At 45.4% G+C, this 21,240-nt stretch overlaps 1 protein-coding gene across 1 annotated transcript; it reads left to right on the top strand.

Annotated features, from left to right (window-relative positions):
• Positions 1–1,438: 1,438 nt before the first annotated feature.
• On the top strand, positions 1,439–17,585 carry LOC140645728 (E3 ubiquitin-protein ligase RBBP6-like). The gene is given in 15 exon segments (XM_072849193.1): positions 1,439–1,604; positions 6,200–6,319; positions 8,963–9,027; positions 9,574–9,618; positions 10,523–10,611; positions 10,731–10,827; positions 11,668–11,807; positions 12,670–12,839; positions 13,584–13,687; positions 14,135–14,329; positions 14,584–14,645; positions 15,207–15,518; positions 16,142–16,195; positions 16,295–16,402; positions 17,531–17,585. Coding segments are annotated over 15 exon segments (1,782 nt in total).
• The last annotated feature ends 3,655 nt before the right edge of the window (positions 17,586–21,240 follow it).

The raw sequence follows: 21,240 nt of genomic DNA, 5'->3' as shown, positions 1-21,240 counted from the left end.
CTCATGGAGGAAGGCGGTCAAGCTGGGACTGTCAGGGACATCGGGGAAGGTGTCCTCGATGTCCGCGTTGTTGAGCCAGGCGAGCATAGGGTTGACCATGGTGTCCTCTGCCTGCTCAGCAAAGGCCTCGGCAAAGGCGGCTGGTCCCTGGTCGGACAGGTCTGTGGGCTTCCCTGGGGCTGCCAGGTTGGTCACCGCTGCTGAAAAAACAAAGCCAGCCAACCCAACCCCAGGGTTATACAAGCTTTCCTCAGCATGGCCGTCCACCTGCGGGCTCTGGTACCCCTCAAGACTCACCTTTGGGCTTTGTTGCGGTTCTGCCGGTGGGCGGAGCCAGGGCGGACTGGTGGGGGCTGGCAGCAGGGATTCTGTCCTCGATGGCCACCCCGTCCTTGGTGGAGGCCTCTGACTGGTTCTGGGCGCTGCCGGGCAGTGTGTGGAGCACAGGGGGGCCCTGCACCCAGTGCTGAGCCGGGGGGCGGCAGGGTGGTGGGGGGCCAGGGTGGGCAGGGACGTGCAGCGGGCGGGAGCCTATTGGGTACAGGGGCTCCCCCTGGACCATGGCCCATTGCCCCAGCCCCATTGGCTGGTGGGGCACCAGAGTCCCCGTCACCACCTGCTGTCCCCAGCCATAGGCAGGGGGACAGGGAGCAGCCACAGGGGTCAGCGGCAGCACATGGGGGAGCTGCAGCAGCTGCCCCGGGGCCCCCAGGGGCCCTGGCACCCCCTGCCAGACGCTGGCCTGCCCCAGCTGGTAGGTGATGGGGTGGAGCTGGGCAGGCTCAGAGGACACCGTCAGCCCTGGAACAGAGGGCAGCATGCAGGCAGTGACTTGCGGAGGCATGGCCGGAACAGTGAAGCTCACACCGGGCACTTCCATTGCCATCGGCATCCGGAGAGGGAAGCTCTCTGTTGGGGGAAGCGAAGAGGGGTGATGGGGTGAGATATTGGCAGGCAGAGTGGCTGGGGGTTACTTGGAGGGCAGGAGCTCCAGGACGAGCGGGAGCCTGCTGCTGTACCTGCCGTGGCGCTTGGTCAGTGTGGGGTTTGTTTGGGGCAAACAGCCTCCGTCCCCATGGCGATCATTCCGCCAGCACCTGGGTGCAGTATGCCATTGTGAGCGCGCAGTGACGCGCTCGTTGTGGCCCATGCGGTTGTCGACCGGGAAGCCCCTGGGCGGAACGCTGAGGCAGAGTCTCCTGAGTCGCCATAGCGAGCAGTCAGACCTGGGAGCGCTGCGTGCGAGAGAGGGAGCGGAGGCCGAGCGCCGTTGCCTTTGACTGCCTTCGGCCCACTCCACCTCAGCCTGTGCTGCTTGCCCTGGCCCCGTCGGTGGGCCCTTCCCCGTGCCGCCGCGAGCCGTAACCTGGTGCAGAGGCCGCGGCGCTTTCTGCCACGGTAGACGCCGTTGTGGAGCAGGCACCGCCTGGCCCCAACCATGTCGTGCGTTCACTACAAGTTCTCCTCGAAGGTGAACTATGATACAGTCACCTTCAACGATCTCCACATCTCCCTCTGCGACCTCAAGCGCCAGATCATGAGCCGCGAGAAGCTGAAGGCGACCCACTGCGACCTGCAGATCACCAATGCCCAGACCAAAGAAGGTGCGTAGGGACAGTGGGTGCAGGGCTTCGGGGTCCGACTGACTGGCGGCATCACAGACCGCACTGCAGCAGCCCTGGCCTGTGGGAGCTGCACTCTGCTCTTTGTGGCTTGTCCCCACGTAGCGTGAGTCAGTCTGGGGCCCATCCTGCCAGCAGGCAGGGGACTGGGAGGGCAAGCGGTGCCAGGGATTAAGCGGTGTGCGAAGCGATAATGTGATTCGGCCACGATGGGTAGGTTTGACTTGTGTTGGGGGCCTCACAGAGCTGTTCTTCTGTAGTTGATGTTCTGACAGCTGCCTTCAGGTCTGTGTTTTAGACGCGAGCTAGGCGTAGAAGAATACGTGGTTGATGTGCGACGTCTAGTGCTTACAAAAGTTTTGGTTTCCTGGAATTCTTCTAGGTAAAATGATAAGGAAATGTGGGAGGATATCTTATAATACCAAACTCACCAGATTTCTTTGAGATCTGGCGGAGAAAGCTGAAAGTGATGGAAATAGAACAGATGGCTAATTAGAAGAAAAAAATGGGTTTGGTGACTTAATTTTGTCTTCAACTTGTTTGACTCCACTGCACTGGAAAACCGGTTTAGTGGCTGTTGCAGAAACTGCTCACTAGCAACATTTTGGATGAAGAGTGTATCTGGGAGTTATAATCTATGCAGACCCTTTAAAGCCATCTTGCACATGAGTATTCTCTGTATCTAAACTACACTTTGGAATTTCTTGTTAATATAACTCCTTTTCTACACCAAAGACATTGTCATTCAGACGCTATTGAGCATCATTTCATCATTCGTTTCTAACCGTGGTGGTTTTTTTTCCTGCTACTACGTGTTAACCATATCAGGGCAGTACTGAAGTTTTCTGGCAGAACATTTATGGTGACTATATGTAAGAAAAGTTCTTAAAGAAGTCACAAATTCTTTTAAATCGAATAAATGGTGCTTGATTCTCAGAGATGATAATGGTTTCGTATTACTTAGTATGATGTTTCAGTTTGGTAACCTGCCATCGTGATAAGTTTGAAAGTGATGAAAGACGTTGGGATGTGACTTTTCAGAAAGAAAGACTTGTAAAGTGTTTCCATTCCTTAAACATTAGATTTTTTTTTTTTTTCTTTTTTCCCCCCCCTGTGGTTCTGTGACACTGTAACAACAGTCTTTTCTTTCCAATGTGTACTAGTGGTTTTTGTTCTCTTCCTGTTTGATCTATTGAAACTGAAACAGAATAATATGTATGCTGCGGTAACTGTAACTTCAGCCCTCCCCTTTAAAGTGGTTGGACCTAAAGCTCGCTGTTTATCTGCAGATATTGAAACTATTTTCAGGAGAATGTCCGTGAAGAGACTTAAGAGCACAATGTTAGGGGTCTTAGGGATGCCATTGGATTGCATGACATGCGCAGTAGAGATAAATTTCATCAGTCTTGAATTCTTCATGTAGTATTGAATACAGTTGTCAAGAGCTTTTGAAAAATGTCTAATTGGCTTTAAGGGCTTTGCTGCAGAAGGGTCTGTGAATTTTGTCTGCAGTTGGCAATGTACTTTCAGCTTCACAAGTGCTAGCAGGCTGAATGGCCACCTGGCCGCCGTCACTCCTGTAACAGTTGGGTCTGTGTAAAACAGAGCCTTAAAAGCAGAATGCTGGATGGTAATAAACTGTGATGGAGCCCGATTATTATCACCCGAAGAAAAAATGTTTTGAAATAGGCCAAACACGTGAATTCTGTTATAGCAGGTGAGGAACAGAAAGCAAAGTTGTAGAGGAACAATTTATGCTCCTAAATATGTTACCCCATAAAGTGTTACTCTAATATACATGCTACCAGTTTTGCAAAGTGTGTGGCTTTGTTTTCACGCGGAATCAGAATGCAGTGAAGAAAAAGCATCTGCTTGGCTCGGTTCTGTTAAATGTGGTGTTGCCTACAGGTGAAGTCAAAGGAGGAGTATCTTTCATACCTTAAAGAGCATCACTCTTGTTTAACAGTGACAAGATCCTCCTCTAGGTAGGTTGTGTTGCACCTTGACCTTTGTAAAATGAGTATAAAATTTTAAACTTGGTATATGAGTGACACAGATGCTTATTGAAGCTTTTGTAAGGCTGTTTTCCATGTGAAAATGCAAAAATCCCTCAGTGGTTTTCAGAGCAAAGCTAGAGAATACATGTCAGTGTCAGATATATCTATGCCAAATTTTTGGTTGCTATGCATAGCCGTGAATTTCAGTTTTTATTAATCAGTTGTAGATGCTTCAACTCACCTTCAGAAGAGAAAGGGAAAAACTCAACCTGGATATTCTGCCTAAATGGGATGTTTGGAATTCTTACATGCGGACATAAAATATTGGTTTTTTATAACTTTGTCTGTGCAGGAGTCCTGACTGAATGTTGAAATGATCTTGGAAAGAACAAAGTGAACCTTGAGTGAAGATGGCCTACTTGTTCAGATTTTTCCGAATACTCTAACCTTTTGCAGTTCAGGAACTGTTACTTTTCATACTGGAAATCTAGTAGTAGCAGCAATGCTAATATAAGCAAAAAGTAAACAGGACTGTAAATATCAGTGGAAAATAAATGATATTATGGACTTTTTTGAAGATGCTGGGAAGGCAAAATGGATGGTTAGGACCTATTTTAAAGGGTGGGGGGGGTGTGCGTCCTCTTCCGTGCTTGCTATAGAGGCACGTTCTCTAAAGGCAGAATTCCCTTCCAAAGGCCTATGCTCAAGAATGATGCCTTTCAACTTGCCTCCTTTGAATTTGACCTGAATTTCTTGACCTGTCTTTTAGAAGAGATGTTCTCACAATATTGTGGATGAGCTGCAAACTCCAGAACTCAAGGTTTTGAGTACTCTTTCCTGCCCTGTAACGTTCTGACACAAAACACTTGGAGAATATGCTCTTCTGCTTCTCAGGCAAAATACAAAAAAAAAAGAAACAACCCAAAACCGCATTGGGACTCTGGTCTTAATCCAGTGGTTTGTGATCGGGGCCACAGAGAATAGGCTCTATGGCTCTGTTCAGCAGGTAGAAACAGCTGCTTTGGGCTTCTAGGACTGCAGCTGGCATGATCTCCCAGTTGTTTGTCTGGGCCTCAGTACTGTTTGAGCTCCTCCTCCATCACCAAGTCCCAGTGCAGGCCTTTCTTGACAGGTGGCTATGTAATGGTTAGATTTTCCTTTTGAGAAGAGCTCTAGGGGTTGGTTTTAGGATACGACTTCTGTAAAAGCTTCTGTTTTCATCATTAAGAGTCCTTTCTCTGACAGTTTGAAACTGCTCTGAAGTCCAGAGGAAGCTTGCTGTTCGGTTTCTTAGGGGCCAAGATCAGGAATTAGTTTCAGCGAAATGATTTCTCAGTTTTCTGAAGAAGCATTCTGTCATTTGGAAGTAGAAGTAAAATGTTCATTGTGTGGTTGAAATAATGTCTTCTGGTAGGTATGTTTTGGTCTAAGAGAGGTTCCTGCCCATACGAATAATATACTGAAAAAGGGAGCATAAATTGTGACATTTTCCTATTTTGCCTGTGATCACTGAGCAAAACTGCCCTGACAGAGCTTGACTGGAGATAAAGCAGCTTTGGTTTTCAGACCATCATTCTGATTCAGTTTGCAAGTTAAGGGCTTTTAGTATGTACAGCTGTAGGCAGATTACAGGGAATGGCTGCTGATAGTGCTTTAAAATATTTATTCACAGCCAGCTCGTGTAAGTACAATATACAAACCATTCTCATGGAGAGATCTTTGCGTTTTAAGCTGACTCAGTCCAAGTGTCTCAGGGAGTTGTGTTTTTTTTTTGTTTGGGCCTTACAGAAAAGGTCAGAAGGCTTTCCTCCTCTTCAGAAGACTAACATGGTGTAAGCCAAGGCAAAGCATGGATAGCTTCAGGCACACGCTGTTTTCGAAAGGCTCTTCAGGGCTGTCTTCCTAAGTAATTTTGTTTGAGTCTCTCTGCTCTGCAGAAAGTGCATCAAAAGAATCCACGTCCCTTGGGCTGATTCAAACTAGATGATGAGCTTAAGAGGGGAGATACCAGCTTAGTTGGAGCCAATGCTGCCCTACTTGTGAAAGCAAGCTCAAAAAATCTCCAGAATCTCTGTGATCCAACGTCTAACAGTGCCAGTTGTGTTTCCATGTCAATGTAAAGCACTGAGCAGCTGAGAAGTGTGGCTGTTGATGGATTAAGCTCCAGGAAATAGACAGAGATGGCAGGCTGTCTTCTGTGTTCTGTCAGTCTTCATGGGTGAATCGTTTTTAGTGAACAGCTATGAAAGCAACGGCACAGCAAAAGCAACTTAAGCTAGGTCAAGAAAGAACCTCATGCAGTAGCAGGCTCTCCTTTAGTGACCTGTGAGGCCATTTTGCTGTTGGCGTTCAAACTGTTTTAACAACATGGAAAAGATGTTGCTGCTTGTGTTTGATTCTCAGACCTGAGGATTTCTTGAAATGTCCTGTTAGTGTGTTGAGACGATAAAGGCGTGATGTTACCTAGACCATTTTGCTTTTTAATCTGAAAGGGATTCTGTGAAGTGCTATGTAATGACATATTAATATACATTCTTACGAACTGACTCATGTGTTTTTCTGTGTTTGTGTTGTTTTCAGAATACACAGATGATAATGCCCTGATTCCTAGGAACTCATCGGTAATTGTTAGAAGAATCCCTGCAGGAGGAGTTAAAGCTACCAGCAAAACATATGTTATGTGAGTATCCATAAAGCATGGTATTCTTTGTTAGGGGTTCCAGTGTGTGAACTTTTTGGATGGGTATTAGTTTACAGAGGCATTCAGACTGTATCTTTCTCGTTAAAGCTGCTGTTAGTTTTTGTTGTCATGGGGTAGATTTTACTGTACCTGTCCCAAAGGAGAGTTAAATTTTTAGGCCTGCTGGGGCATGGGGTTCAAACTCCAACAATGGTAACTTGTAAGAGGAGTCTGTTGGGTTTGTTCTTGGGGCTGATTTTTCTGAGACCCAAGCTGTAGATCCTGTTTCCTCTCCGTGGAGAGATTCCTCATCATATGTGTTTGCTTTTAGTGCTTTTATAGTACAGACAGATAGGCATTGTAGTGTAAACTGAGAATTGTTCCCATCTCAGAAGAGTCTGATTCTCGGTGTTGCATTTGCGGTAGGCGGGGCGGGATATGGCAGGTATTCTTACGCCCCAAATCTGGGTTTTGTGCATACTAGCTATAGAAGAAAGACCAAGGGTTGCCAGCTGGGGAACCATGCAAACAAGAAGTTGTATTCCTAAGTGATTCCTACTAGTTTCCTAAACACAATGCCTGTTACCAGCAAGAGAAGAAGAACGCTATCCTAAAGCATGTTGCCTTTTGTGCGAGTACGATGAAGGAGTAGTTAATCCTTTCCAAACTTGAACCTCAGGAAGCAGTTTAGCACGTTACCAAATGTTAGGAGTTCTCTTTCCAGGTCGTTTTTTTACCCTAAGCTGATATGCCTGCTCCAGGATTTAATTCTATATTCCTAAGCTGTTTGGAGGACAGAGAATCGGGTGTATTGATTAAAATTACAGCTATTCAAATGCCATCCTGACTCAGGGATTATTGCTGTCATTTCTGTATTCCTACAGTCCAGTTCTCTATCAGCTGCATTAGCATTGTTTGAATGGTCATGTTTTCCAGGCTTCTTCAAGATATGCCTCTCCACCACAATGAGTAGATATTATTAGCTTGTGGTTTTGCCATGCCTTTCTGATGTTGCTTCTCAGTAAAGAAAGTAGACTGATGAGTTACAGTGTGCCTTGAACAAACAGTACAGCAGCATCCTGGTACCCATGAAGCATTTGCAAGCAAAAAGCCCTGAATTTATGTGGCTGTATGTGTAAACTTTGGGCATCTTACTGCAGTAGTCGTTGCAGTGCTTTCAGGCACTCCCTAGTAATGCTGGACGCCACAGCCTTGAGCTTATAAACATGGCTTTGTTTTGGGGGTTAATTTAGATACGTCTGCTTAGTGCTGTCCTGTCAATGCGTCCTCTATTTCTGGTTGGGTGGCCCCCTCTCCTAGTATGGTACTGCTGCCCTGAAAGGAGAGGAGAGATGCGGCTAGCATCAAAGACCAAATAAATCCCTGTCTGTGGGGATAAGGAAAGAATGGCACTGCTGTTCCAGCACTGCAAATGAAGCAGGCAGATTGGCTTTCTGTTCCTTCAGCTGGAAACACTGCAGAACCAGCTGGAGGAGTGGTGAATGTTTGGGCATGATGGATGTATGCTGTAATGGTGGAGAGGCCTTCAAAAACACATTTCTCGCTTTGTAGTATGTCCTTCAAGGTACATGGATGAAGAAGCCATTGTGTGGTGATCTAAGGTATTTCCTTGTACTTGCTCACCTTCAGGAGGCAGGTGGCTGTAGTTGCGAGCCTGGTGGTGTTCTCGCAGTGGCAGGAAGCATGAGCCTTTCTGTTTGCACATCAATTCCACAGCAGCCTTTGAATTGCCTCTGCTCATGGGACACTTTGGATGATGTAACTTTGTAACATCAAATGTTACAAAAGTGATGTAACCCTTTGGATGATAGTTTGTTAACACTATCAATGGTTGCATGTCTGATTGGTGATGAGTAGCATGCAGACACAGATCAATGAGTACGTGGAATCTCAGCAAGTTTTCAAATGTAATAACTATTTCCTACAATATTGTAGCGTTTTCAAGATTTTCTTAAAGCAGATTCAGGCAATTAAGACCTTTTTTTTTCTCAAAAATCCTAGGAACTGCTTTCAGGTGAGATTTCTGTGCCTATTTTTAGTCAGTATAGCATATGTAACACATGTAGCATATTTTGGCACTTTCATGGCTAAATATGGTATATATCTGAACAAAGTGCTTGGGCTTCCACACAGAAACACTGTTGTAAAGACAATGATGCTGACATTTTTATTATTTCTTTGTCAGATGTCGTATTTTTTTCATTTCAGTAAACTTGCACTTCAAAGTGTCTAGAGCCTCCCTATTCTTTCTTAGAAACTGAAGTACTCTGTCTGGTACCTACTTGTAATGCTAGGGATATATGGATTGGCTAAAGTTACCTTTGTACTTTCATGGTTGATTATTTAAGAACACAAAACTCTAGGAGAGACTTCATACTTTTGATACTTACTCGCAGAGACAAAATATCTGAGGACTTTGCTTGCACTGTTGTGTTCTGTATCTGTCAGTCTTGGAGTAATTTGTGACAAAGTAGAAATGTGATTGTGGGGTTTTTCTTTAGTTGCACTGCATGTATCAAGAGGGAACGGTTTCTGTATACGTATAAATGTCCACATTCAGTATCAGAACAGAAAGTTTTGATGTTCAGGTTTTAGAATCTGTTTTCACTGCTTTATGTTGGGTACAAGTGCCTTATTTTAAGTTCTGATCACCTTTCTTTCTTCTTCTAGAAGTCGAAGTGAGCCAGTGAGAGCAACATCAAAAGCAGTACGTAAAAACACAATCTCAGCCTTTTTTCCTACACGCTGCCCTTAATTCTAAACAATGGAGCCTTGTATTAATTTTCCACACATTACCTTAGTAGATATTTTCCAGTAAAAGATAGTCTATGTTGTAAATACAATGCATTTGATTCAGCATAGTAAAAACTGAGTAATGCCCTCATTTGCACAGTTCTCCTGTGAATATTGGTATTTTTGCCTAGTAATGCATTGTATTTCATATGGAATACGCTAGAATATTTCCTGAATGACTTTGTGTTGTACAGATAATGTATGATGGTTTTTGGATCATGCAGGTTGAAGGTTTGCACAACTGAACATGGTGCCATGTTCTACATCTGCCTGTCCATAGCTAGTGCTATGTCTGTCTGTATAGCTTGTTGTGCACTTTTTCTTTCTTGCCATAAAAATGGTTTGGAGTATTTTTTTACATTTTCACAGTGTATCACTTAGCTTTTGTGTTTGAATATGAATATGTGTTTAATATGAATATCTGTTGAACATGAATGTGTGTTTATTTTTTTGGAAACAGACTGATGACTCTTCTGCCCCTATTTCTCTGGCCCAGCTTATTAAGGTATATCTATATTCTCGTCAAGTGCTTAAAGAAAAAAAGTGTTTGGTTTGTATTTTTAAATCTTATACTGTGATCCATAGCTGGATAATTCTTGTAATGTGAACAAAACTTTAATTTGATTTTTAAGAATTTAAAGTATTTCTTTTCAGTTTGAAATGTCTGTATATTTTGATACCGTCCTGTAAAGAGTAGTTGCCAGTTTGGGAAGATAGAAGGGGAGCACCTTATCAGCCTCAACGTCATGTTGTGGTATTACTCATCTTCCAGACACAAAGAAGCAGCACTTCACAAGGACTTTACTGTTTTGCATACGTTTCGTTAATGTTGCATTGGAAACTAACACAATTTTCAGAGAAGAATTTAATTGGCTGTAAGTGATGGACATTTCAGGGGGCTTTGCAACAGCCGAATTAGAGGTGTTTCTGGGGCATGGACGCTTGTGTGGCCATTTCTGCATTTCTATTTATTACATTTATAGATCCATTCTTTGGATGCTGCACAATTTCATAAATTGTAGTATATCTTCTCCTTCCAACAGTCTGGAGCTTAAAGATCAGTTTAAAAATCTGGATAATATATTTTTTTCTACACATATCTTCAGTCCACTTGGAAGAAAATGGTATTGGTGACACAAGCCTTTATGTGAGGTACAAACAGAGCCGAAGGTTCTGAGTGCCCCAGAATGCTCTTCTCAAGGAGGTGAACAGGCACATAAACACCATGTAATGGCGTAAGGACTCCCCAGAACATCTCCAGGACAGCTGTATTTTATAGAAGCAGCTGTTTTCATGCAACCTCAGCTAGCGCTGTGCTCTTTACAGGACTGGGTGAGTGGGGTTGTCTTTGGCTGTGTGGGCTTAAACGCATTTCTAATGCGTGTGTCAAACAATGCCTTGTTCAACAGACTGCCAATCTGGCTGAAGCCAATGCTCCCGAAGAAGACAAAGTAAAAGCTGTGATGATACAGTCTTGCCACCAGTATGATCCCATCAAGTAAGTGTGGATAATGTCAAATCTGTCTTTGAAGATTCTGGAAAAAATCCTGGAGGTGTTTGTTTTAACAAGAGAGACACATGCATGCCTTTCTCTTCTTTTCCCAAAAAAACTTTTAGTTACGTGAAGAAACCCTTGGGTCCACCTCCACCATCATATACTTGCTTCCGTTGTGGAAAACCTGGCCACTATATAAAGAACTGCCCAACACATGGGGTAAGATTGTGGGGGACTTCTGGTGGTAGTTTGTTTTTAATGTGTTTCCCTTGGCAGTTAGGTAACAAATGCATGAACACTGCTATTAAGACTGGTTTCTCTTGGGGTGAAATAGAGAGGCTAGATGGCAATGTTGCAAAGCCCTTCAAAATTCAAGGGAAACCTGGAAATAGAAATGAAACATTTTCTTTTTTCTAGGTCATTGACGTTAAATATGTCCATAGATCGTTCTCTGTCAGCTTTGATGCTTAGTTTTATATATTTCACTATTACTGGAAAGTTTTCTGGTTTTGACTCTTTCTGATGACAGTTCACAGTTTTTAGTACTCCGTATAAACCCATGGTTTTTCTGTTGACGCCATCTATTGAATATTTGCCTCTTTTAACTACACCAGTCTCTGGCTGAGCATTCATGCCATTTGACCTAAGTCACTGAATGCATATGCATGAGGTACGAATTCAACCTTCGTATGGAGAGGGTGAATATAAGTTTCCCCAGTGACTGCTTCAGAGCACCGAATGAAGCTCTCGCTCGGAATTGCGCTTTGGAGGAGGAGCGGGTTTGTGTCTCTTGTCTGAGTGGGTGGTGAGCTAAGGGATATTTCACCCTTAGGGAACCTGAAGTGAAGCCAAAGCATGTCGAGTGAGTTCAAAACACTGCTCAAGCCTTTGGGACATCCTGGCTATATTCCTTTAGGAAAATAAGTATTTCAGTTGAGCAAGCCTGACGCTAGGTGAAAGGAGAGCCCTGAAGCCTTTTGCTGCTTAAAATAATCATTGCAATGTCATCTGAAGTGTGGGTCTTAAGATGAGCTATGTCTGCATTTCTTTTCTTAACAGGGCAAAAATGTTGAGCCTGTTCCCAGAATTAAAAAGAGCACAGGAATTCCCAGGAGCTTCATGATGGAGGTGAAAGACCCCACTACAAAGGGTGCCATGCTGACAAGCACTGGGAAATATGCAATACCAACTATTAGTGCGTAAGTATGGACTTAAGTGGACTGACCAAAAAGTGAACGAGAGAAACCACGCGTGAATGTCTGAGGGGCAATGCAACCAAGTTGGCCAGCATCTGTAGTTACGGGGGAGGAAGCATTGTCATTGTCTCTTAACCATAAAATCCGTGATGCTTTCTCATATTACAATAGGGTGGTCCTACTGTTCATGGCCCTGGACCTGGGTTAAACTGGTGGTATGCTAAGAATCTGTATTTCTGCACAACATTTCAGTAGTGTTTACAGTGGAGTCGTTCTCTTTGAAAGCTCGTTTTGCTTCTGGTTTATGTTTCAAAGGCTTCTTGCAACATTTGTCAACTAGCAGTTGGACTGAGATTTTCTCCCCCTCTGACTTTTATCAAGTAGTTGCTATAACCTAAGAAAATACTCCTGTGTGCTGACGAGAGTGGCGGCTTTAAAATGCACTTGGTAGCACCTCTGTTTTTCTGTCATGGATCTCCTTTTGTAGAAGCTGTAACATCGACTTCTTCCATTTGTAAAATGTCCTTCCTCGGAGACTAACTTTATCCTGAGCCTGCAATTTACATTTACCCTCTGGCAAAGGAGAGGTGGGATCCTTCTCACCTGAGTTGTAGCTGTCAAACAATTGTTTTTCTAGTCTGAGCTAATTTCTTAGTTGATCCAATGAATGGGAGAGTTCTGCAGAAGGAAAATTCTGTTGTGGCTATAGTAAAGTAGTTTAAACTAAATGCCTACATTGTAGAAGGCTGATGTGGAGGGAGGAGAACTGCAGCTGTTCTCTTCCTTTGATAGAATGCAAAGCTTGGAAGAGTTTTCCTTTACCCACGTTGAAGTTTTTCCTTTTTCCTTCCCCACCCCCCTCCAGGGAAGCTTATGCCAGAGGAAAGAAGGAGAAGTGTCCCTTTTTACCAGAGGAGCCGTCCTCCTCCTCCGCAGATGACCCTATTCCCGAAGAGTTGTTATGTCTGCTTTGTAAAGAGTTAATGAGTGATGCAGCTGTTATTCCCTGCTGTGGAAACAGTTATTGTGATGACTGTAAGTGTTACTCCCACGTTTGTTAATTCAAAACATCACAGCTGATCTTCTGAAAGCAGAAAGAGGAGATAATGGCATGACTTTGTTACCAGCTCTATTTAATACTTAAGTATACCCTGAACAGGAAAGGACTCTTCTCCTAGAAAGGGAAAAAAGAAAAAAAAAAAGCAGAAAGCTTAGTACCTAGTGAAAGCCTCTTTACATGCAGAAGGACGAGTATAAGAAGAGCGCATAATTGTGCAGGTGATGACAGTATTAGATATCGAATGCATTTAGTTTGTCCACAGCCTTTCTCTCCTAAAAAACTGCATAGCCAACTCTGGTGACTTCCTGTGGTCTGCAACAAACGCAGAGTTAGGCATTTAATCCACATTCTTCTCCACGGGAGAGCTGGTTCAAACCTTCAGAACTCAAACCTACTCATGGTTTTTTGAGACGTGTTTTATTCATTAACCTGGAGGTTGGTGACTTCTCACTGTACTAGATAGTGGAAAGAAGACTAGTCGAAACATCGAGACACAGCCTACTCTACATCTTCAAATGTTGCAATAGTGCAATGTCAAGACTGTCTCGTTATTTGCTGCATACTAAAATTTTTACACTATTGAACACGTATAGCTTCATGCTTTCCCTTCAAGACCATATTCACCCATTACCCATATTCGTGTTTTTATACTTGATTAGGACTCCCAGAATTTCCTCTGTTTGGCTAAAAACTGTTTGGATGATTCTAAACATACACAGGTATTAGAACAGCATTACTGGAATCTGAGGAACACACATGCCCAACGTGTCATCAGACAGATGTTTCTCCAGATGCTTTAATTGCCAACAAGGCCCTACGCAAGGTAAGGTGATGACTTTTACATCAACTGTTTGTAAGAAAAGTCTATTTGTAAAAAGCTGAAAGGGAAGAAAAGACTAATTTACACCTCCTTAAGCAAAGCCAAGTTGAATAAGGCTAAATGTACCTTTCAAGTACATTACCTGTTGTTCCAGAAGCTTACAGCTCTTTAGAGACAATCTGGCACATGCAGGTCACACTTTTGTTTAACATGCTTGCCTCACTTTCAATTTCGGTGTTAACACTGTGGTACTTTAAATGCAGATACTCTGAGTTACCAGTCATTGATATCGGTGTTTAATGTGATGTGTTCATAGATCTGTATGTTGATTTATTTGAGGCTTGATAGCATTTCCAGGAGTACACAAGTCATTTTATTCTGTGGAGGCTTTTGTTCGTCTATCTACTGAAGTTTCATATTGCCTTTTTGTAAATGTTTTTCTGCCTGTAGGCTGTGAACAACTTCAGAAATGGAACTGGCTACACCAAAAGGCTGCGCAAGCAGCTTCAGCAGCAACAGCAGCAGCTGCCACCACCACCACCTCCACCACCAGTCATGACTTTTGTCCCTCCTGCTGCTCTGGTGACTGCTGCTGAACACTTGAAGTCTTCCCATGGGTCACTCAGCGGTGTGTTGGAAGAGAAGGTAAGTTTTATTTCAACATCCGCAGTGATTCGTGTATCTTAGTAGAGCTGATTTTCCAACTCCTTGCATTTATTCACATGGGCTGTCAGGTTCCTCTACTAAGACATCCGGCATTTGCACGTCTTCTGGGCCCCCAAGGACAATCAATACCCACAACTGGTAAGTAACTATAACTGTAGAATTTCTTTTAAAAAAAATGACCTTCAGATTAACTGAATGGGATTTTTTTCTTTTTCCTCTCCCCACTCCAAAAGGGCATCCAAGGGGAGGCAGTACAATTTGCTCAGCCGGTGGCAGACCAGGCTGGGAACTGTAAGTATGCCACAGAAGTTCAATATATTACTACTTGTAACCTGTTAAACGAGGCCATAACACATAACTCACGCAACAGCTGGTTTCTAATGAAATAAGTACGCCCATAGAGTTGCAGAGCATACAAGTGGTAATTAATTTTAAAAACATAGGCAGCGTACGTGGAAGAAGTTACCAGAAATTTGAGAGAAGTGTAATTAATATCTGTGCAGTCCTTTGAAGATCAGCAGTGTGAAGTATGAAGCGTCTCCAGGAGTGGCAGAGACGCGGTGGGCACTTGGCACATGGGAGGTGGGAGTCTCTTAAGCAGGGGCAGCCTCCATCCAGATTCGAAGAGCTGAGTATAAGGAGAGAAGACTGAGGGAACTGTTGGGGGGGAGGATGTGGAAGGCAAGTCTGAGGATCAAGAAATGAGTGTCGTCTCAAATGAACAGAAAGCAGGGAGAAAAATGCTGAAGTTGGGAACAAGAAGTGCTCGCCACCATGCTCCCGCTTCCTTCGCTTTCCTCTGGAAAAACAGGGCAGAGCGTAACAAACAGTGACACGTGTTTTGGGGTTTCTTTAGAAGTTCAAATCGAGGACGCCCACGCAGTGAACGTACCCAAAGGCCTCAGGCCCCAACACTACCAATGTCCACACCAGCCTTTGTGCCTGTGCCTCCACCTCCCTTGTCTCCTCCACCACCCCATGCACTTCCTCTTCCTCCGGGGGTACCAGCACCACAGTTCCCTCCTCAGTTTGCACCTGGTCAGCCTCCATCTGCTGGGTACACTGTCCCCCCTCTAGGATATCCCCCAGCTCCTGCACACACATCATCAGCTTGGGTACCAACAGCAGTACCCACGGCTCATTCAAATACCGTCCCAACAACACACGCACCTCCTTCGTAGATTCAGAGAAACATAGAATCATTTAGCTTGGAAAAGACCTTTAAGATCGTTGAGTCCAATCGTAAACCTAAGACTGCCAAGTCCGCTACTAAACCATGTCCCTAAGCACCACGTCTACGTGTCTTTGAAATACCTCCAGGGATGGTGACTCATGCGCTTCCCTGGCAGCCTGTTCCAGGGCTTGATCACCCTTTTGGTGAAGAATTTTTTCCTAATGCCCAATCTAAACCTCTGCTGGCGCAACTTGAGGCCATTGCCTCTTCTCCTATCACTTGTTACTTGGGAGAAGAGCCCGACACCCACCTCACTACAGCCTCCGTTCAGGGCATTGTAGAGAGCGATGAGGTCTCCCCTCAGCCTCCTTTTCTCCAGGCTAAACAACCCCAGTTCCCTCAGCTGCTCCTCACAGGACTTGTGCTCTAGACCCTTCACCAGCTTCGTTGTTCTTCTTTGGATGCGCTCTGGACCCTCAATGTCTTCCTTGTAGTGAGGGGCCCAACACTGAACACAGCATTCGAGGTGTGGCCTCACCGGTGCCGAGTACAGGGAGACAATCACTTCCCTAGTCCTGCTGCCCACCCTATTTCTGACACAAGCCAGGATGCTCTTGGCCTCCCTTATGTAGGGAGGAGTTTTACGGAGAACAACGGAGACTTGAAGAGGAGTAAGTATTTGGCTCAAAGAAGTTGCGTTGTTTTTCATTTTTGTCTTTCGATAGCGTATCGGACTGCAGTTACACAGAAGTGCAAAAAGAAAGAAAGAGAAAGAAAGAAAAGAGAAGGTCCAAACCTGATGAGTTTACAACTGATTTTGCTGAGGAAGTGATGGGGTATAAAAGGATTAAACAGGAGCGCAGGCGATCATTTTCCAGGTAACTGCTTTACATGTCTGTAATGGAGAAGCAGATTGTCCAGAAGAATCAGGAGGAGTTCCTCCGCTCCACCTCTCTAACCAAGAGTCGTAACCTTCGTTCTAGGTCGAGCTCACCCCCAGAGAGAAGATACCATGCCCGGTCAAGGTCTCCAGTATTTAGAGAGCAGTCTCCCACTAAACGGACTCTACCTCAAGGGGACGGAGGAAGCGAGTATTTTAATTAGGTGGTTTACTTAGGACTAATTAAAGTAAATGAAAGACAAAGCAAAACCATTCCCTCCTTGCTTGCTCTGACTGTCCCTGACTGGGGCTGTGGGTAGCCATAGGGAGGGTGGAAGCCTTGCGTCTCTCTTTACAAGTCCTCTCTCTCTCTCACTGTAGAAGCACTGCAGCTTCGGGTGCTCCTAGTGTTGGAGACACAATTAGCTTTATTCTTACAGCTAACTCAGGTCTTGGTCTAAAGTGTCGGCCTTTTGTTTTGGTTGGTTTGTGTTTTTAATACACATATTTCTGTATGTATTTCAAAGCAGAACCTGGATCTTAGTGCGGTAGGAATAAAGCACTGGGAAGCTTGCCAGTTCTTGTTGAACAGTACAGCAGCAAAATAAAATTAGTGAAGGTTTGTTTCAAAAGGATGCACGAAAGCTTTTGTTCTGCATATTTCTTTATTGTCTTGCTCTTATGTTAGCTGTCGTTCTACACTTCCAAAGTTGTGCTGCTGTCCTCCTGTTACTACAGCCAAAGCAAGACAGGGGACCCTTTTGCTTTAGTATTGGTGTTTCAGTAACTGCAAGGATCTCTAGTTGGTATTTGTCCTTGGAGGCTGCAGAAGTGCAGAGAGTCATGCCCATTGTTTTAGCGCCGTCAAGCACAACTGTGATCCTTCCTGGCTGAATTTTTAGTGTAGCCAAGCTGTGGGGTTTTAGGAAACCACTGTAATGTACACGTAGCACTCCCCCAGTGAGATTAGCCTTTTCCTCCTCTTTTCTGTCCCCTTTCCCACTTGCTTTGTGTTGGTTTCTGTTTAGTCTTCTGTTTGAAATGGGAGTTAATACATTGACGGTCGATGACGGGGTTTGGTGTTTGTTTTTTGTTTGTTTGGGGTTTTTTTCCGGTTCTTCTGCAGTATTATCTCTAGGGTTGTAGACATGGAGTTTCATGGAGCTGTAGTTTCTACTTGACCAATTGGAGGGACTGGCAGGAAATACAAAAATACAAGAACTAATTAACAGTTTATGACCTGTTGTGTTTCAGTTACTGGTCAATACTGGACTGTTTAATGCTAGACACCAACAGAGAGCTTTCCCCATTTCTTGTTTGCTTCTGAAAAACCACCAAACGGTCGCGGTTGTGCCTGTCATGAGAGAACATAGGCCTGTTTTTCGTCGTGTAGAAAAGAGTGGCATATGGAGCATGAAGCTTCAAAATCCTTCATGAGACTTCCTTTTTACCAGAACTAGGTACAAAATGTCCTGAAAAGAAGGAAAGGTGAATCTTCTGGTAAGACCTGCCAGGGAAAGAATGTCTCTTTGTCCAGGTCTGGGTGTTCCTCTCCAAAGGCACATTTTCAAGAACTTTTTAGTTAGTGATACAGTAATGCTGTATGTGCTTTCCTAAACACAGAGAGAAGGAATGAGTAACTGGAGTGAGACATCACCTTCTGCACGTAGATATTTTTCCCCAGAGCCTGCTAATGCTGCTCCCCTGAATTCTTCCACTACGTTAGGCAATAAAGGACAAGAGCTTTTTCCAAGGAAGGGTTTGAATCTCTCTTCTGGTCAATGTAGTGACCTCTTGAGGGGAGCTGTTTGGATAGTATGGCCTGTGGTCTAATACAATACAGGAAAGGAGTTTTCTCAGCTTTTGGAGGCTCCTCTGTCACGGTAAACACCTTTATTTCAACAATGGGAACAGTTCATTTTTTTGTACACAAAGTGGTGGGTTGCTTTTGTGGCTGGAGTTTTGGATTGGTGTTTTTCTTTGGGTTTTGTGGGGTATGGTGAGTTTGGCATTTTTAAGCTTATTGAGAGGAGGGGCAGAGTTCCTGTTTCAGGGCTGATATTCCTGCGCTTTGTTTTGACAGGCAACTACTGTGTTCATAAAAGCACAGCCATGTGCATTTGTAAATGATGAGGCATTAACTGATTAATTTACAAACAACATGGAAAATATGTTTCCTGTAGTGATGCTGCCTTCTGAAATCAACTGAAATACTGTTTTCAATCCTTTCTAGCTGAAAATTGACAGCTTCCTTAGCCCTTGGACTTTTAAGCAGTTGTGAGCATTTGACAAGGGTCCCTCTCGGAGATATTCTGCAGCAATAAGTTGATCTCAGGCGGGTCTGGCACCTTAGTTCAGGAAAGCCAACTATGCTAAAGGACAGCACTGAAAAATACGCTGAAGCCCCATGGAAACTGATGCGGCGTGATGATGGCTAAGTGCTAGAATAAGGCTGGCGGGCTGTACTGCTCTAATAGAAAAAGGCTCCAGCTGATCTCAGTGCTGTTTCCATGATCCTTTAAGTGCCTTTTATGTCACCTGGAAACCCACTGTGAGATTGATTTTTGGAACACCCTAAATGCACGGAACAATAACAGTATCTCTCACTATCGCCATGGACAAGTTACTTGCAATCTCACATCCAGACCCCCTCAACTCCCAGATGTCCCCATATACAATAATACACACCTGGGCTTCTTGACCTTCTGGACCTTCCTGGACGTTTTCGGTTGTCAGTCCGCAAAACGTTTTCTCTCCTCCTCCTTTTCCTTTCTGTTTGGCTTTCGCTCTCCTCTCCCCAGGCCTGTTTTCTCTTTCTGGTTCTTTGGTCCTTGTTGTCCTGGGGAGAGCCTGCAAACCTTTCCGTCCCACGGTGTTCTTAGATAGGTAAAGCCATGACCCGCTTGAGTCAGTTCTTACTTTAACCAAAGCAAGCTCCTTTTACCTTCTTTCCTCCAAAAGGCTCGCCAGTTCTTCCAGGCATACCAGGGACCCTGCGGCGCTCTTGGGGGCGGTTGGAGGCAAAGCTTGAGGTGCCTACAACAGAGATGTTGGAGTTAACAGGTGGCAAGAGGCAGCCTGGAGTAGTAAGCAACTGTTTGCCAAATTGCCACCTGAGCTCTGCAGAGAAGATCCCTTTGGCGTCATTCACATTTCGCACAGTCCACTCCCACCACCCCCACCCCAAATACACTTCAGGAAGCTCTGATGAAGTAGGAACCCAGCCAAACTCCTCTGAAGTTGACAGCTACTCCCCTCTGTCTTTTTCTAGGTGTTCTGTAGGTGGTTTCTTTGATTAAGCACCTGCCTAATGCATCTGAGAAACAACCCTTGCAGTTTTACTTACCATGTATCGTGCTGGGGGAGGGCTAACCAAAACACACAACAGCTCTACTGCCAGGACGAGGCACAGCAGTTATTGGCCTCATCAGAAACTACCCTCCTACACCAGACACGCTGTCACAGGGTTTGTGGACCCGACATACCTCTCCCGTTTCTGACATCACCACCTTATCTCCCCCAGCTTCTTTGAGGACGCCGAGCAGACCAGGGGGTGCATCCAGGACGGCTTTTGCATGGTGCTCGGTGTCTGCTTTGACTGCAGGGCCACTTTGCTCTTCTGCAGACAGATCTAGAAAACAAACACACGTGCAGAAAAGTGACGTCTTGGAAGTAAAAACAGCGAAAGCAAAACCCACCCGAAGGCCTACACCAGTTGTCTTCTCGGCCCCTGATGCCCTGTCTTCTGCCACGTCTGCTGCGTCAAATGGAAAGGGTTAGCAAAAGGACACCTCCGTCAGCAGGTTGCCAAAGTCAGAGCCCAGGACTACAGCTCGTCTTGCAGAGCAAACCCTTCGTGCCCCGAGATGCAGTGGCCAAACAGAGGACAGGGGACAAGCGGGGCTGAGACGACAACACCTGATGCCCAGGCGCACCAGAAACCACCCTGAGGTAGGAGCAGCGCTTGCAAAGCACCTGCCTGATGTGCAAGTGCAGGGCAGATGCCGAACATCGGCAGCAGCATTTGCTGTGTTAACCCAGCCGCTCTGACCACGTGGGCAGCCTTCCGATAGGAAAGCCCCACTCTCAGGTCTCGAGCACTCAGCAGCTCACTCCATTTTCTTAGGTGCCTGCCAGGAAGACGGTAAGGAATAAGACCAGAAGCCTGAGCTTGTGACGACCCTCAGTCCCTTCTCATACCTGTGGATCTCCCCATGGACGCTGGTGACTCCTCAGCTGAGGGACTGCAAAGGCCAGCCATCTCCTCCCCAAAGAGTTCACAGCAGTTCTCAATCAGGAACTCCACCAGCACATTCACCTGCACACAAGAAAGCCTTGCGTTCAGCGCAGGTGCCTGGAAACGTGTCCAGCAGTCTTTCCCACTCCTGGCCCTTGCCTCTGCACAGAAGGCTGTGGCTGTGGGGCTGCTCTTCCAGGCAGCCACCCCACCAGCATTTGCTCAAGGGAGGAGGCAGCCAGGGATCTCTGAACAGCCAAGCTCTGATGGGCCCAGAAGGCTGCAGCTGGCCAGTAAAGACAGCGTACCTTCTCAGTCACCTCCAGCATGGCCTCCAGTGGGAGCAGGTCCTCGTTGGCTGGGCTCAGCAGGTTTGGCCCAACGCAGACGGCCAGATTGCTGCAGCTCATCCTGCTGGTGGACGCGTTGTGGCCGATGTGCTGGAGGAGGGACAGCAGCCGCTTGAGGAGGAGGAGATTTGCTGCAGGCAACTTGTCGGCCACCCTGAGGGAACAGGAACACAACGCCAGTAAAGCAGACATTGCCCACAGCCAGCCCCCAGGCTTGCACAAGGCGGGTGGGAGCCAGTGGCTGTGTTG

This window comes from Ciconia boyciana, unplaced genomic scaffold (genome assembly GCF_034638445.1).
Source record: "Ciconia boyciana unplaced genomic scaffold, ASM3463844v1 HiC_scaffold_37, whole genome shotgun sequence".
Classification (NCBI taxonomy): domain Eukaryota; kingdom Metazoa; phylum Chordata; class Aves; order Ciconiiformes; family Ciconiidae; genus Ciconia; species Ciconia boyciana.
The sequence above is the reverse complement of the archived record's forward strand: the minus strand, read 5'-3'. Positions and strand labels throughout refer to the sequence as shown.